The sequence below is a fragment of the Spinacia oleracea genome, chromosome 2, assembly GCF_020520425.1.
Source record: "Spinacia oleracea cultivar Varoflay chromosome 2, BTI_SOV_V1, whole genome shotgun sequence".
Taxonomy (NCBI): Eukaryota; Viridiplantae; Streptophyta; class Magnoliopsida; order Caryophyllales; family Amaranthaceae; genus Spinacia; species Spinacia oleracea.
Window position 1 is genome coordinate 59,852,662 of NC_079488.1, and position 13,060 is coordinate 59,865,721.

General features: G+C 35.0%; 1 protein-coding gene across 4 annotated transcripts in view; it reads left to right on the forward strand.

The window, feature by feature from the left end:
* The window catches only part of LOC110789931 (myosin-6), a 32,197-nt gene that overhangs the window by 3,974 nt on the left and 15,163 nt on the right, over window positions 1-13,060 (forward strand). For 3 of the 4 annotated variants that reach the window (XR_008927849.1, XM_056836848.1, XM_056836849.1), the window contains 18 exons: window positions 534-592; window positions 697-856; window positions 3,091-3,240; window positions 3,373-3,509; window positions 3,594-3,740; window positions 3,838-3,939; window positions 4,336-4,393; window positions 4,482-4,583; window positions 5,749-5,786; window positions 5,948-6,074; window positions 6,178-6,348; window positions 6,485-6,616; window positions 6,721-6,830; window positions 6,979-7,039; window positions 8,878-9,055; window positions 9,795-10,000; window positions 10,789-10,908; window positions 11,278-11,376. Coding sequence is in view for 3 of the 4 variants with exons in the window: in XM_056836848.1 (XP_056692826.1) it covers window positions 534-592; window positions 697-856; window positions 3,091-3,240; window positions 3,373-3,509; window positions 3,594-3,740; window positions 3,838-3,939; window positions 4,336-4,393; window positions 4,482-4,583; window positions 5,749-5,786; window positions 5,948-6,074; window positions 6,178-6,348; window positions 6,485-6,616; window positions 6,721-6,830; window positions 6,979-7,039; window positions 8,878-9,055; window positions 9,795-10,000; window positions 10,789-10,908; window positions 11,278-11,376 (2,157 nt within the window). In the remaining variant the exon portion in view is untranslated. Of the gene's footprint in view, window positions 1-533; window positions 593-696; window positions 857-3,090; window positions 3,241-3,372; window positions 3,510-3,593; window positions 3,741-3,837; window positions 3,940-4,335; window positions 4,394-4,481; window positions 4,584-5,748; window positions 5,787-5,947; window positions 6,075-6,177; window positions 6,349-6,484; window positions 6,617-6,720; window positions 6,831-6,978; window positions 7,040-8,877; window positions 9,056-9,794; window positions 10,001-10,788; window positions 10,909-11,277; window positions 11,377-13,060 lie in introns of those variants that run through there. The other variant, XM_056836852.1, reaches the window with a different exon arrangement.

A 13,060-nucleotide genomic window follows, 5' to 3' on the forward strand; every position in this document is an offset into this window, starting at 1 on the left:
ACCTAAAAATTGTCTTGGCAAAGTGCTTTCTTGACAATATATGTTGCATTTGGTTAGAAAGAAATTGGTGTCCTTGCTTTCAATTGAGGCAGCCTTTAAAATTTTGTATTTATCTAGGTCACCTGTGGTTGTTTTAGCTGTACTGGCCGGTCAAACAGTCACTAAGATTCAAAGAACTAGGCCACTAGGATGTTGTGGTTCAAGAACAGTGCAAGGATTATTAAGCCAAGTATGTAGATTAGCATTGATATGGGATAGCTAGTTTCTTATTGTTTCCTGAATGCTAAAGAGCGTTAGAGTCTTAAGTTGATAACTCCAAATAATCTTACTTAATACTGACCAGCATTATGTTTTGATTTTGTTCATCTGGGTAGGGAATTAGGTACAATTAGTCCTCCTATACCAAAATGTTAGATAATTTTCCAATAGCCCTTTTAATTTAATTTTAATAAAAAAAGAAAGTATTATTGGTGCTAGTGTATGTAATATGGTTTTTCTTATTATTGCTCATCACCGTCTTCTGAATTGTGCAGTCCAACCCAGTTCTGGAAGCGTTTGGTAATGCTAAGACTGTTAGAAATAACAACTCAAGGTAATAACTCTTACTTCATAAGAATAAGCGTTCATTTACTTTTGAAATTTGGTCTCCAATCATTCTCATCAGATTGAGTCTTTAAATTATGTATAACATGGCAGTCGATTTGGCAAATTTGTCGAGATACAATTTGATCAAAGAGGGAGGATTTCAGGAGCTGCTATCAGAACTTATCTACTAGAAAGATCTCGTGTTTGTCAGGTGTCTGATCCTGAAAGAAACTATCACTGCTTCTACATGCTGTGCGCTGCTCCGAAAGAGGTATTTAATTAGTGTGAACATACTTTTACCTAATGTGATGATGTTCATGTAGTATGTGGTTAGCTCTACTGAAGAATTCCATTATACTTGGTCACTTGAACCTCTTAAGAAGTAAATTATTGCTGGTTTAGATAAGAGAAATGGAATATAGTGCTGATGTGTGGTACAAGAGAGAAGGTAACTGCTAAAAGGCTTGTAGAATTGTAGACTTTACAGAAGAAGGATTGACCATTGAATTTAATCTTGTAAGTTCCACAAAGTATGCATCAATGCCTTTCTTTGCAACAGGTGACCCTCACAAAATCTGAAAAAAGCATATTGACTTAATTCACAGAACTGCCCCTAAACGTTTCTTATTCTCGAAGTAAAATCTTCCTCAGGTTGTGTTTGGGAATGTATGTTTGATTTCAATTCCTAGATTTCGAATGAGGATTTTTAAATACAGATATTGAATTCCAAATCATTTATTTGGAAAACATAAAATTCTAAATCCATAATTTCAAATCCACCACATTGTTTGGAAGGACATTGGAATTTCGATTCCACACTTTACCGTTTTCAACAATATATTTGTATTTCTCCAAGGCCAAATTAGCTACAATAATTAATTGGCTGCAAAATGAAGAAAAAAACCACCTTGATACCAAAATAACTGTACAAAATTGGAGTATTCAGATTTAGTATTAGATAAAAGTAGCTCATCTTTACTTTTTGAAAGAACTATAGCAGTAGAAGAATCTCAATCTAAAAATAGTTGTAACGGACGAAATTCCAAATCGGTGACGAAGAGTTGATGAATGACGGAATTCTTTATCATCATTTGGCTGCGAATCGGTTGCAGAAAACAAGCTCTGAGGCTACGACAAACAGGAAGCAAATTCCGATGATAAATCATCACTTTACCTAATTTGGCGACGCCAATTTACCTTATGTCGTCATCTTATGAGCTCCTCATAGCTAACATTACCATCAATATCAACAGACTTCGAGCAATCTTTAACAGAGCAGCGGTCAACGAGTCGACTCAGGACGAGGTCTAACTCATCGGCAAAATCAAGCCATTCTCGTCCTAGTCATACATCTAGAAAGCATCTTTAAGCTCTGTTGACCCTGACTCGTCACCTTCAACGAGGTTGATGAAGCCATCCCAAGGTTTCATTAATGGCATTTGGAGTGTTAGGGGAGCAGAGGAGAGAGAAAGGGGGGGGGGGGAGAGGAGAGAGATAATCAGTCTTCTTTGGATTTCAAATGACATCAATTAATAATTGATTTCAAATTCTAAATGTTAGACTCGTTTTTCATTGGGATGGATTTGGGCCAAATCCAAATCCTTTTAGTTCCCAAACAAGGTATTTGTGCCAATTCCATCATTTCAAATGAAATGACAATTCCCAAGCACACCATTAAGGATTTTATCCATATGTTGTTGAAGCAAATATATTAGTTAGATCCTTCCTTCTTCACTGTTTCCTATTTCATAAATTTAGGGAATATTTACTGTAATCTTATCCATGACAGTTTTAATTGCAAGAATACTTTTTGATGTTGGGACCTTTGAGCCTTGCGATCTATAGAAATGCAAATATCCTTTTTTTTTACCAACTTGGTTACCCAACCATAAAAGTCCTTTATCATCATTATCATTACCCCATTGCCTCAAAGAGGCTGCCGCAAGAAGCGGGTTTAGAGGGAGGTCCGGTGTACGCAACTTACCCCTGCAATTGCATAGAGGTTGTTTCCAATTGACCCAAAAGCGACAACGGGACGACAACGGGAAGACCATCTTGTACTTCATGGAAAGGAAACAAAGAGGTTTTAAGAGCCATTTTGATTTAGTCCATTACATCCCACATCCAAAAGAACAAATGAATCTTTGGCTCCATCGGAAATGGACATCATAAAAGTCCTTTATAGATCAGACTTTTTCCACGTCACTAGTTTCTTCCATATTAGTTGTCTTATAGATTGTTAATCAAGGTCTTTCTGGTCACAACGGTATAGTCTGTTTTGAAAACCCATAATCTCTCTGTTCTTGGGATGGATAGATTTGAATTTTATATCTAATTGTCGGCAATATGATTGAAAAAGTATATATTACCACCACTGTCTTTTATTTATGATTGGAAAAAGTCTTTCTAATACACGTTACATACTTGCATTCAGTATTGATTCTTTCTTTCAAACTCTGTTAATCCATAGAAAAAAATAATATCTGTTCATTCATGCTTACTTAGGATGTTGAGAGGTTCAAGTTGGACAGTCCAAGAAATTTCCATTATCTCAATCAATCAAACTGCTACAAGGTTGATGTAATAGACGATGCCGAAGAGTACTTAACCACTAGAAGAGCCATGGATGTTGTTGGCATTGGCTCTCACGAGCAGGTAGTATGAACATAGGAGTGGAACATTGTCTGAGATTCTTCGTCTTATCATTCTGTTTGTAATTGCTGGATAAGTTTACATGTTCATCTTTTTATCTAAATAGGATTTGTTAAACTTCATTTGGTTTTTTAGGATGCGATATTCAAAGTTGTGGCTGCAATTCTCCATCTAGGTAACGTTGAATTTGCAAAAGGGAGTGATTCAGATTCCTCTAAACCCAAAGATGAAAAATCTAGGTTTCATCTGAAAATAGCCGCTGAGCTTTTCATGTGAGCAGCATCATGCAGTTGTGGATATTTATTTTATATGTGCGTTTTAGATGTTGCTCACGTGCGTGTAATTTGTGTGTTTAGGTGCGATATGAAGGCCCTTGAGGATTCCCTTTGCAAACGAGTGATTGTCACTCGCGGTGAGTCGATTACTAAGAATTTGGATCCAGATGCTGCTACTGTTAGTAGAGATGCCTTGGCCAAAATTGTTTACTCTAGGTTATTTGATTGGTATGTTCCTGAATATTCCAACTTGAGGTAAAAAGATTTTACCGTTAAGCTAGTTGACAGGAACTAGTGTGACTAAGGTTTCTTCTCATTTCTTTAGGCTCGTGAACACGATAAATAGTTCGATCGGACAGGATCCTGATTCAAAAGTTCTGATTGGGGTTTTGGACATTTACGGTTTCGAGACATTCAAGACCAACAGGTGCTTAACCGGTACGCACTTTTGTTGTTGATGATTAAAACATTTTACCTTATACAACTGATAGATAGTGATTTGATGCATTAGAAACTATATGATTGACAAAGTTGTGCATGTCAACACATAGGTAGGAGGCATAGAAAATTGTTTATTTGTTGAATGGTTGGCCAATTGAATCTCTTGGTTTCCAGTAGCAGACTTTGGCAACTGATAATTGGTCTGGTCATGCCAAACATAGCGTCATAGCATATCATTACTTTTATTAAGCTAAGATGGTCTCATGGTTTTGCATTTATATTCTTATTTTGTTGTTTGTCTAAATTTAAAGAAAAATGTGATTTCTCTCCTTTTTCAAGATAGTACACTACTCATTTGCGAGGTTCAATTCATTCTTTGCAGCTTTGAGCAGTTCTGTATTAATTTAACAAATGAGAAGCTACAGCAACATTTTAATCAGGTTCATATGTTATGGACTTAAGAAGCTTAAACGATACCTCTGCTTTCTTATTTATATTATTTGTTTATACAATTTTTTTTTCTGGCAGCATGTTTTTAAGATGGAGCAAGAAGAATACACTAGAGAAGAAATTGATTGGAGCTACATTGAGTTTGTCGACAACCAGGATGTTCTAGATCTTATTGAGAAGGTTGGTATGCTATGTTGTTGTCCTGTTTTGACGACTTTCAAAAAGCTAATGTAATGATGTTTCATAGTGAGAACTGGGAAGCTTAGGGCTAATCTTATTTCGGTACAATCTACTTGTTTGGTCTAGTTTTGGTCTAAACTCAATTTTTTTTTTCCTGGTATAATCTACCTGTTTCTTTCACCATTTTCTCGTTTCTTCGATCTCTTGATGCCTAGGGACAGATGTTACAACCCCAGGAAATTTATCTGAGGTCTTGGATATTACTCATTGTACTTAACTGCAGGAGTATCTTATAAAGAGTTTGCGTTCGTGTAAGGAAAGTTTATGTATGTCTGTGTGTGTATGCGCAAGTGGTGTGTATGTGTGTGGCCTGTGTGCTTTTGTGTGTCTCTTTGACGTGTGTTTTCTGCTATTTAGCTAACTTAGAAGTGTATGTGTTCTGTATTCTTCTTTCCTTTTGTTTTGCTGGCTGCCGGTATTGAAAAGTATTTCCACAATTTGCTCAAACTTGAATTTGTTTCATAATAATTTATAAATGAAAATCATTTTAAATAACTTGACACTAGCCAAGCCTTCTTTTATACTTCATGTTCCAAACCTCCATGTCCAGAACTTCAGATGACGCGATACTCATGCCACTGGTTCCGTATCCATGCATCGGTTACATAAACACTCTTATTTTATATGATTTGGTGTTCCTAATTGTTGAAACAGAAGACAATATTCTACTTGAACTCATTTTATGAGTTGTGAATCAGATGTTTCCCATTTTTTTTGTGTAAGAGAAAAATTGGAAGGGAAATGATTATTTTGTTAAATAAATAAGAGTTTTCGTTATTTTTTAAAAACTAACGGTTTTCTTTAACATTTAAGAAAAATTAAGGTAACGAAAACCCTATTTCAATACTATAGGGCATAGGGTCATTTTGTAAAATTAGTTCTCTTTTTTTTGGCTCATTAAATAGGAACAGCCACAACATAGGCTTGGCATTTAAAATTTCTCCTAAAATTTCACCAGTGAATTTGTTTTTGACTTCCTGCATCTATCTTTTTTTCTTTTTCTGTGGCCATTATATTTCATTTCAATCCCATCCCCCTTCTTGCTGAGGAAACAGAAATGTTGTCTGTGCAGCTTTCCTGACTTTAAACACGTGTATTGTTTCAGAAACCTGGTGGCATCATTGCTCTTCTGGACGAAGCCTGGTAAGTATTGGAGTTATTAAGTTTCTGAATGACACTGTGTATCCCAGTTTCCAGATTTTTATTATTTCAACCCCCATCTCCTCTTCAAATAGCAAAAAAAGAAAAAAAGATACATATAGATCATAGCGTGACAATGTTTGTGAAATTTGTTTTTCTCTTAGTATGTTTCCTAGATCAACACATGAGACATTTGCTGAAAAGCTTTACCAGACATTCAACAATCATAAACGATTCAGCAAACCAAAGCTGTCACGAACTGATTTCATCATTTCTCATTATGCCGGTGAGGTAGGTCATTTTAAATGATGCTACAGTAAAAAAAAGATGGTAGGATTTCTTGTTGAAGAAAAAAAGTATAATAGAGATATTAATCTATAAACTTATGCTACAGGTGACATACCAAACCGAGTTTTTCTTGGATAAGAACAAAGATTATGTTGTTCCAGAGCATCAAGAACTTCTAAGTGCTTCAAAGTGTGCCTTTGTGGCAAGCTTGTTTCCACCTTTCCCTGAGGAGTCTACTAAATCATCAAAATTTTCTTCTATAGCTACGAGTTTTAAGGTCTGTCTAAACTTCTTCATCTCTCTCTCTCTTATCCTGTCCTGTGAGTGGGGGTGAGTTTCCCCCTTTTCTTATTTGTGCTTCCTTCTTCATGTTTGAGGCTCCATCTTGATTTTTCCTCCTTTTGTTTATCCAGCACCAGTTGCAATCATTGCTAGAGACACTAAGTGCAACAGAGCCACATTATATTCGTTGCGTAAAGCCTAATAATCTTCTTAAGCCAGCAATATTTGAAAACAGTAATGTTCTGCATCAGCTTCGTTGTGGGGTAAAATTTTCTGTTCATAGTTCTGTTTGGTGTTATGCTGAATGTCTGATGAACCTATGCATGTTGGATGGTCAACACTCTTTAATTCTGCTTATCTCCTTCAGGGAGTCATGGAGGCTATAAGGATTAGCTGCGCAGGATTCCCCACAAGAAAGCCATTTCATGAATTTATAAATCGTTGTCGTATCCTTGCTCCGGAGGTTTCAAATGGAAGGTAATACACTTAAGTTATAGAATTGTACAGCTCTTTGTTATATTCCTTTATCTTTTGTCTTTACATTAATTATTGCTTGCGTTGTTTTCTCATCCTTTACTCCTGTTTCACATGTTTTGACCTTTTCTCTTTATGATTTGCTTTACAGTTACGATGAAGTCACTGCATGCAGAAAGATTTTAGAGAAAGTGCAACTTCACGGTTATCAGGTCTTTCTGTTTTATGCTCATGAAGCAATTTTTTATCAACTTCTTATCATTGTTCTGTTGTACCCATTTGAATTTTGCAAATATAGCCTATTAATATGCTATTTTAATTATCTTGATGAATTATAAACATATTTGTTGAACATTCCAGTATATGTTGTCTTACATGCCTAATTTTGGTGTCTTTTGTAGCATATTGTGTATCATCCACTTATCTTATGAAATACCAAAACAACAACAATGTCAGAGCCTTTATCCTAAAAGGATGTGGTCAGCTACATGAACCAAGATGCCATTTCCATGAGTCATTCACTTGAATCTTTGTCCAATACCATATAGTCCTGTACACCTAATTTTTCATGTCTTTTTCATCCTTTACATCCTACTCATCTTTGGTTGACCACGACCTTTTTGGTAATAGTTCCATTCTTCGTGCTCTCTGGAAACACTGGAATTTGTTCTCCCTCTACTACTCAACCTTGCTGTGAATTCCTCATTGCAGATTTGTGTATGAGTCCAATATGGTAGTTAGTTGCAGAAGACTTAGTGAGTCTCAATCCAGGATATAGTGAGGCCAATCAAGTATGACGGAGATTTGTGGCTATGGGCTGGTGCGACACGTGATAGGCTTCTATTATGTCAATCTAAAAATGTAAACCGAAGTTGGAATGACAGCAAGAGGGCCACATTCGAGAACTCTTGTGGGATTTATGAGCATGTTGCAAGGCTTAAGAGTATTCCACAAGAAACCGGTTTCTTTGTTTGTTAGTTTCCTATAAACATTAGGATAATGAACTAGGCTTTATTATTTCCTTTGATATTAAGAAAATAATGTTAGGATATAGTTAGAAAACATTGTTTTATTAACAATTTTAGTTTCCTGGTCTATGTAATATTCATGATCTAGGTTGAGTCTGAAATGTTGTTTACTTGGAAAGGGATAGGATTACCACCTCTATATAAATAGGGCTTGTGGGTTGATCATTTACACACCAGTGAGAGAGTCTAAAATATTATGAACACAATCAGGAAACTATAAGTGGCCCAGGTCTTGTGAGCAGGGGTTGAAATGACGGTGGTGTGAATCTTTGCAACTTTGTAAGGATTCTATGGACTAAAGAAGTAGGAGAACGGATCTGAGACAAGGGAAATATAGGATACGAACTTAGGAAGAGCGCATGCGGTCCTAAGATAGATGTTTTTCGTGAGAGAATCTGATGTAATTCTAATGGTTGTAGATTGATTTAGAAATATTATGGACTTTGTGGTTTCCCCCTACTTTGTTAAGTGAGGTGTGTTCCATGTATATAATGTTATGATGTTGTTATTTCGTAATTCACACTATATGTTGTTGATTTCCAGATCCCGAATTCCTTTCTGCTTCTCCTAACATGTATTACAGCCCATCTATTAACATTGCATCTCCGTCACATTCATTTTACGAACATGATTTTTTTTGATGCCCACTATTCCTGCATTTATAGCAGGCCACTTGCTGAAAAGTTTCCCTATTACACTTTTCCTTCTCCTTTAGCTGCCTTCAGTAATGTCTTAGTCAATATCTCCATTCTTCTGGATGATAGACTCCAAACACTTAACACTCACTGATAGGTCATTCAGTCGCATAAAGTTAAACAATATTTGGATTGGGTTTCTCCTTGGTACCGAATTCGAGTCCACATTCTCTTTTACTTCAATATTGCATTAATCTTAAGGTTCCAACTCTTGTCTCAGTAGCTCCACATTATCTTCTATTTAAGCTACATTTTTATATGTCCATGGTGTATGCATGTAAATTTCAACAGCTTTCACTTACCTGAGGAAGTTCTACTTTATGGCAGATTGGTAAAAGTAAAGTGTTTCTCAGAGCAGGCCAGATGGCTGAAATAGATGCACGCAGGAATGAGGTTTTAGGGAAATCTGCTACTATAATTCAGAAGCAAATTCGGACCTACTTCTTCCGCAGATGGTTTAAACAGATGCGGCTGTCTGCTATACAGATTCAAACTCTGTGCAGAGGTACTGCTATATCTGCTTAGGACCTCTAACCAAGAAAATTTTCAACTTTCATCTCTGTAATATGTGAATAAAGAAGTACATTAGCCAATCTACATAAAAAGAGCAAGGCCACTTAGCTAGGCAGATGGATGAGAAGTAAAAGTTTTTTTTCCCTTCTAAATCTCATTATCTTGGTAGATAAGTAACATTGATTCTGTGATCTTCGTGAAGTAGCAGGTAATAATATGTTATTGTATTGTTCGGAGTAGTCTATAAAAATACTGACAAAAAGTAAGACGAACAAAAAACAATGGCATTTAAAAAAGTTCAAAAATAAGTAACACCCCACACTTGATATCTTTGACGGGGCTTGATACCTTAATGACACTTTGAAGCTAAGTTAGCTGTTAAATTTTAACACTTTTTGCTTTGTACTCCTTATTATAGCTTATTGATATATTTATTTTCGTGTAAAAATAAAATAAAATAATAAGAGATCCTTAATAACATAGATGCTATAGAGCTAAGGAGATTATACTTTATTTCACTTATATATGCAGGCTTTTAAAAGGATCATTGCCCATTCCTTGTAGCTAAGATTTTATTTAGTAGAATATAGACCATCCTATTTCTAACAAAAACACTTTGTTGTGGACAATATCTATGTATGAATGACTGTTGCTAGAAGAGCTGACTTACTCTTGTGAGGACCTGCTAACACATCTGTGTACTTTCTATTAACTCAATCTTTTCACTGCAGGACAAATTGCTCGGTCTGTCTTTGATCACAAGAAGAGAGAGGCAGCATGTCTGAAAATCCAAAAGGAGTTGCGCAGGCATCTTGCCAGGAATTCTTACTTAGAGTTATGCTTTTCTGCTATGACAATAGAGAGAGGTATGCGCGGCATGGCTGCTCGCAAAGAGCTTCGTTTCCGAAGGCAGACAAAGGCTGCGATTGTAATTCAGGTAATATTTCTTTGTTTTTATTTAGAAGGTATAAACAGTTGAAGTTCTCTATTGAGCAAGAGCGCATATTCCGAGAGCCATCCAGATACTTACTGGCCGGAAGAGCCTTGTATTTTTGTTATGTGTATACAGTAATAGGGTAGGATCTTTCTTTTTTCATAAGAAAAATTAAATTAGTGATAGAAGAAGAAATTACAACTGTGAATTTGAATGCAAGAACATCCCTTAAATCTCTATGTACAATTGTGCATCTGTAAATGAAAACACCATCAGCATGTGTCGAATCGAAGTTCAATACACATCTCTCTCATACATAGAGTAATTTGTGGACACCCATTTGCTGATGTCTCTTTTTCTTGCCACAAACTTTTGTCCCTTGTTTCTCGTAAAGGTTTTTTTTATGAAGTATTCACATACTCCTACTAGAATGAAGAATAGTCATTATGAAAGGAGAAAAGTTGTCGACATGGGTATTCAGAAATCGATCTTCTTCAAATAAAACAGCATGAGATGATGTGTATGAAGACTCTATACTCTCCCTAAACACCATACAATTTCCTAGGGAAGACAAGACATTTTCATGAATAAGAATTAGTTTGGATTTTATTTTCAGGAATGGATTAAATGTTGTATTATTTGGTTTTGAAAGTGGGCCATGTAATGGATCGTCCTTCTTTATTGTTACTGACATTCTTATCTTTTATTTAATTCTATTTAATTCCATTAAATTCCCATAATTACTGTTGTTGATATTTGCCTTTTTGTAATATGTTCCATGCATACTCCAGAGTCATTGTAGAAGGTATAAAGCTCAACACCGTCACAGAAGGATGAGGAAAGCAGCTATTATAACACAATGTGCATGGCGAGCTAAAATAGCAAGGCGAGAACTACGCAAGCTTAAAATGGTGTGTAGTGAAAACTTTTTATGCTATTTTATTGACCTCTGTGAACCTTACACTAGAATTTACTTGCATAAGTATATCTATATACCCCTTTTGAATTTATTAAATGCTTTTCTTCTGGTTTGGTAACTTATTGAATACCTTAGTACTTGAGATGTAGATGAGTAATCTGGAACATGACGGACTTATTAATATTATACTACTGTATTTCTATTTTTTTTGTTGGGATTACTGACATAGGTAACTTCTTGATAGACTTGCATACACATTAAACGGCTCAACTTACCCATCCTAATAAATGCAATTCATCTTCACTATGGTCATCTATAAAAATCACTTTAGTCTCATACATATATATGTATGTATCTCCAGGAAGCAAAGGAGGCTGGCGCATTGAAGGAAGCTAAGAATAAATTAGAAAAGGAAGTTGAAGAACTAACTTCCCAACTGCAGCTGGAGAAATGCATGAGGGTAAGTATTATGGTTAATAAACAACTTCCACTAACAATGGTGTATCGTGATTTCTCCACAATGTTACAACGTTGATAGTTTAGATTACACATTCGAAAATAATAATTTTGTAATTATGCTTGACCAGGAAACTATTGATAGATTTTCATACATCATTTTTGTGTATTCTCTGCAGTATTGCATCCTTCACACTAAAAAATTATCTATTTTTGATTTTTTTTTCTTACTTTATCAATTTTGCAGTAATAACCGCTCTTACTATTTTGCCAGTGTCCAAAGAAATTTAATGACCTTTCCTAAAATAATAGTTAATCATGAACAAATTTCATTAATACTCTATATTTTCTTTTTTCAAGGTCTGATCAATTTGTTTTTCAGTTTTCAACTTATTTGAAAACTTATAACAAGAATATGGATACTGAAGTACTTTCCAGTTTTTTGCTGTTTTTTTTAAAAAAATAATTAGTTAAGTATGAACATTTCAAGTTCATTATACAACCCCACATCATATGACCTTTAAAATCTTAAAACTAAAATATGGAGTTAATAATCATACAGAATCTGTCTAGATAATGCACTGAATCAGTCGGAGAGTTGCATGACTGGGCTAAATTTACTTAACACTTTAGTTAATTTACACCTGCTGATTAACTTGTGCTTACTTGGACCGGGAGGATGGATTACTACATTTAGGCAGAACAAATTCTAGTAAGATCATACTGGCTATAGTTTTTTTTTTTCATTTGAAAATTTTGTTTTGAATTCAAAAGCTAATTTAGTAAAATCAGTATACTCAAGTTTAAGAAGGTTTATTTCACATTAGCTAGATTATTGTTAGATACCAAACAAGAATTAGTACAACAAAACATGCACTAAATTCCAAAGGAAGAGATCTACTGCCCTACCTGCTCGCCTATCCCCCAACGCCCTCACCTCCCTTTTTCTAGCACGACCAAACAAGATTTTATTGGATAAGAGACAAGAATCAGTACAACGAAGTTCGAAACCCAAAATAAACCCTCAAAATTCCAGTGTAAGTCTTTAAAACAAATTGTTACCATTTCCAGACCCTGTTGTCTACTGATTTAATAGTTGGGAATTTTAAATCACTGAATTGTTAGTAGAATCTCAAATATCTCACAAAAATTATCCATTTGTCTCTCAGCCATTGGATAATTGAAATCCTTATTACTAGCCAATTCTTACAATTTACAACTATTGTTCATGAGCATCTCTTGCCATTGAATTCCAAGCACCAACTTTTGAGAATAAAAGCATGGAAAATATATATGGATAAAAACCCTATCAATTTTCTGCATTGTTTAACTTCATTACATCAACTTTTCTGGTGACAAACTTAGTTTCTTGTGTAACCTTGAAGAGAAAGGGCATTTCTTCTCTTAACCTCGTAATTTGTTTTTTTAAAATAAAATCAATTAAACATGATTTGAACCTTTATGCATGTCCTATATTGTCGTGACCCCTTTTCTACACCCACCTCTTTTATATAAAACCATTTTGAAATCTCTATTTCTCCTCTTTAAAATTCTGTAATTTATTGAATACAATATCATTTCTATCAAAATTTTCAATGTGAAAGCAGCTTGGAAAGTGTTGTTCTCGGTTAATTTATAGTTATTATACTTCTTAGCACCATAGCTATTACTTTTTTTCTTACATCATG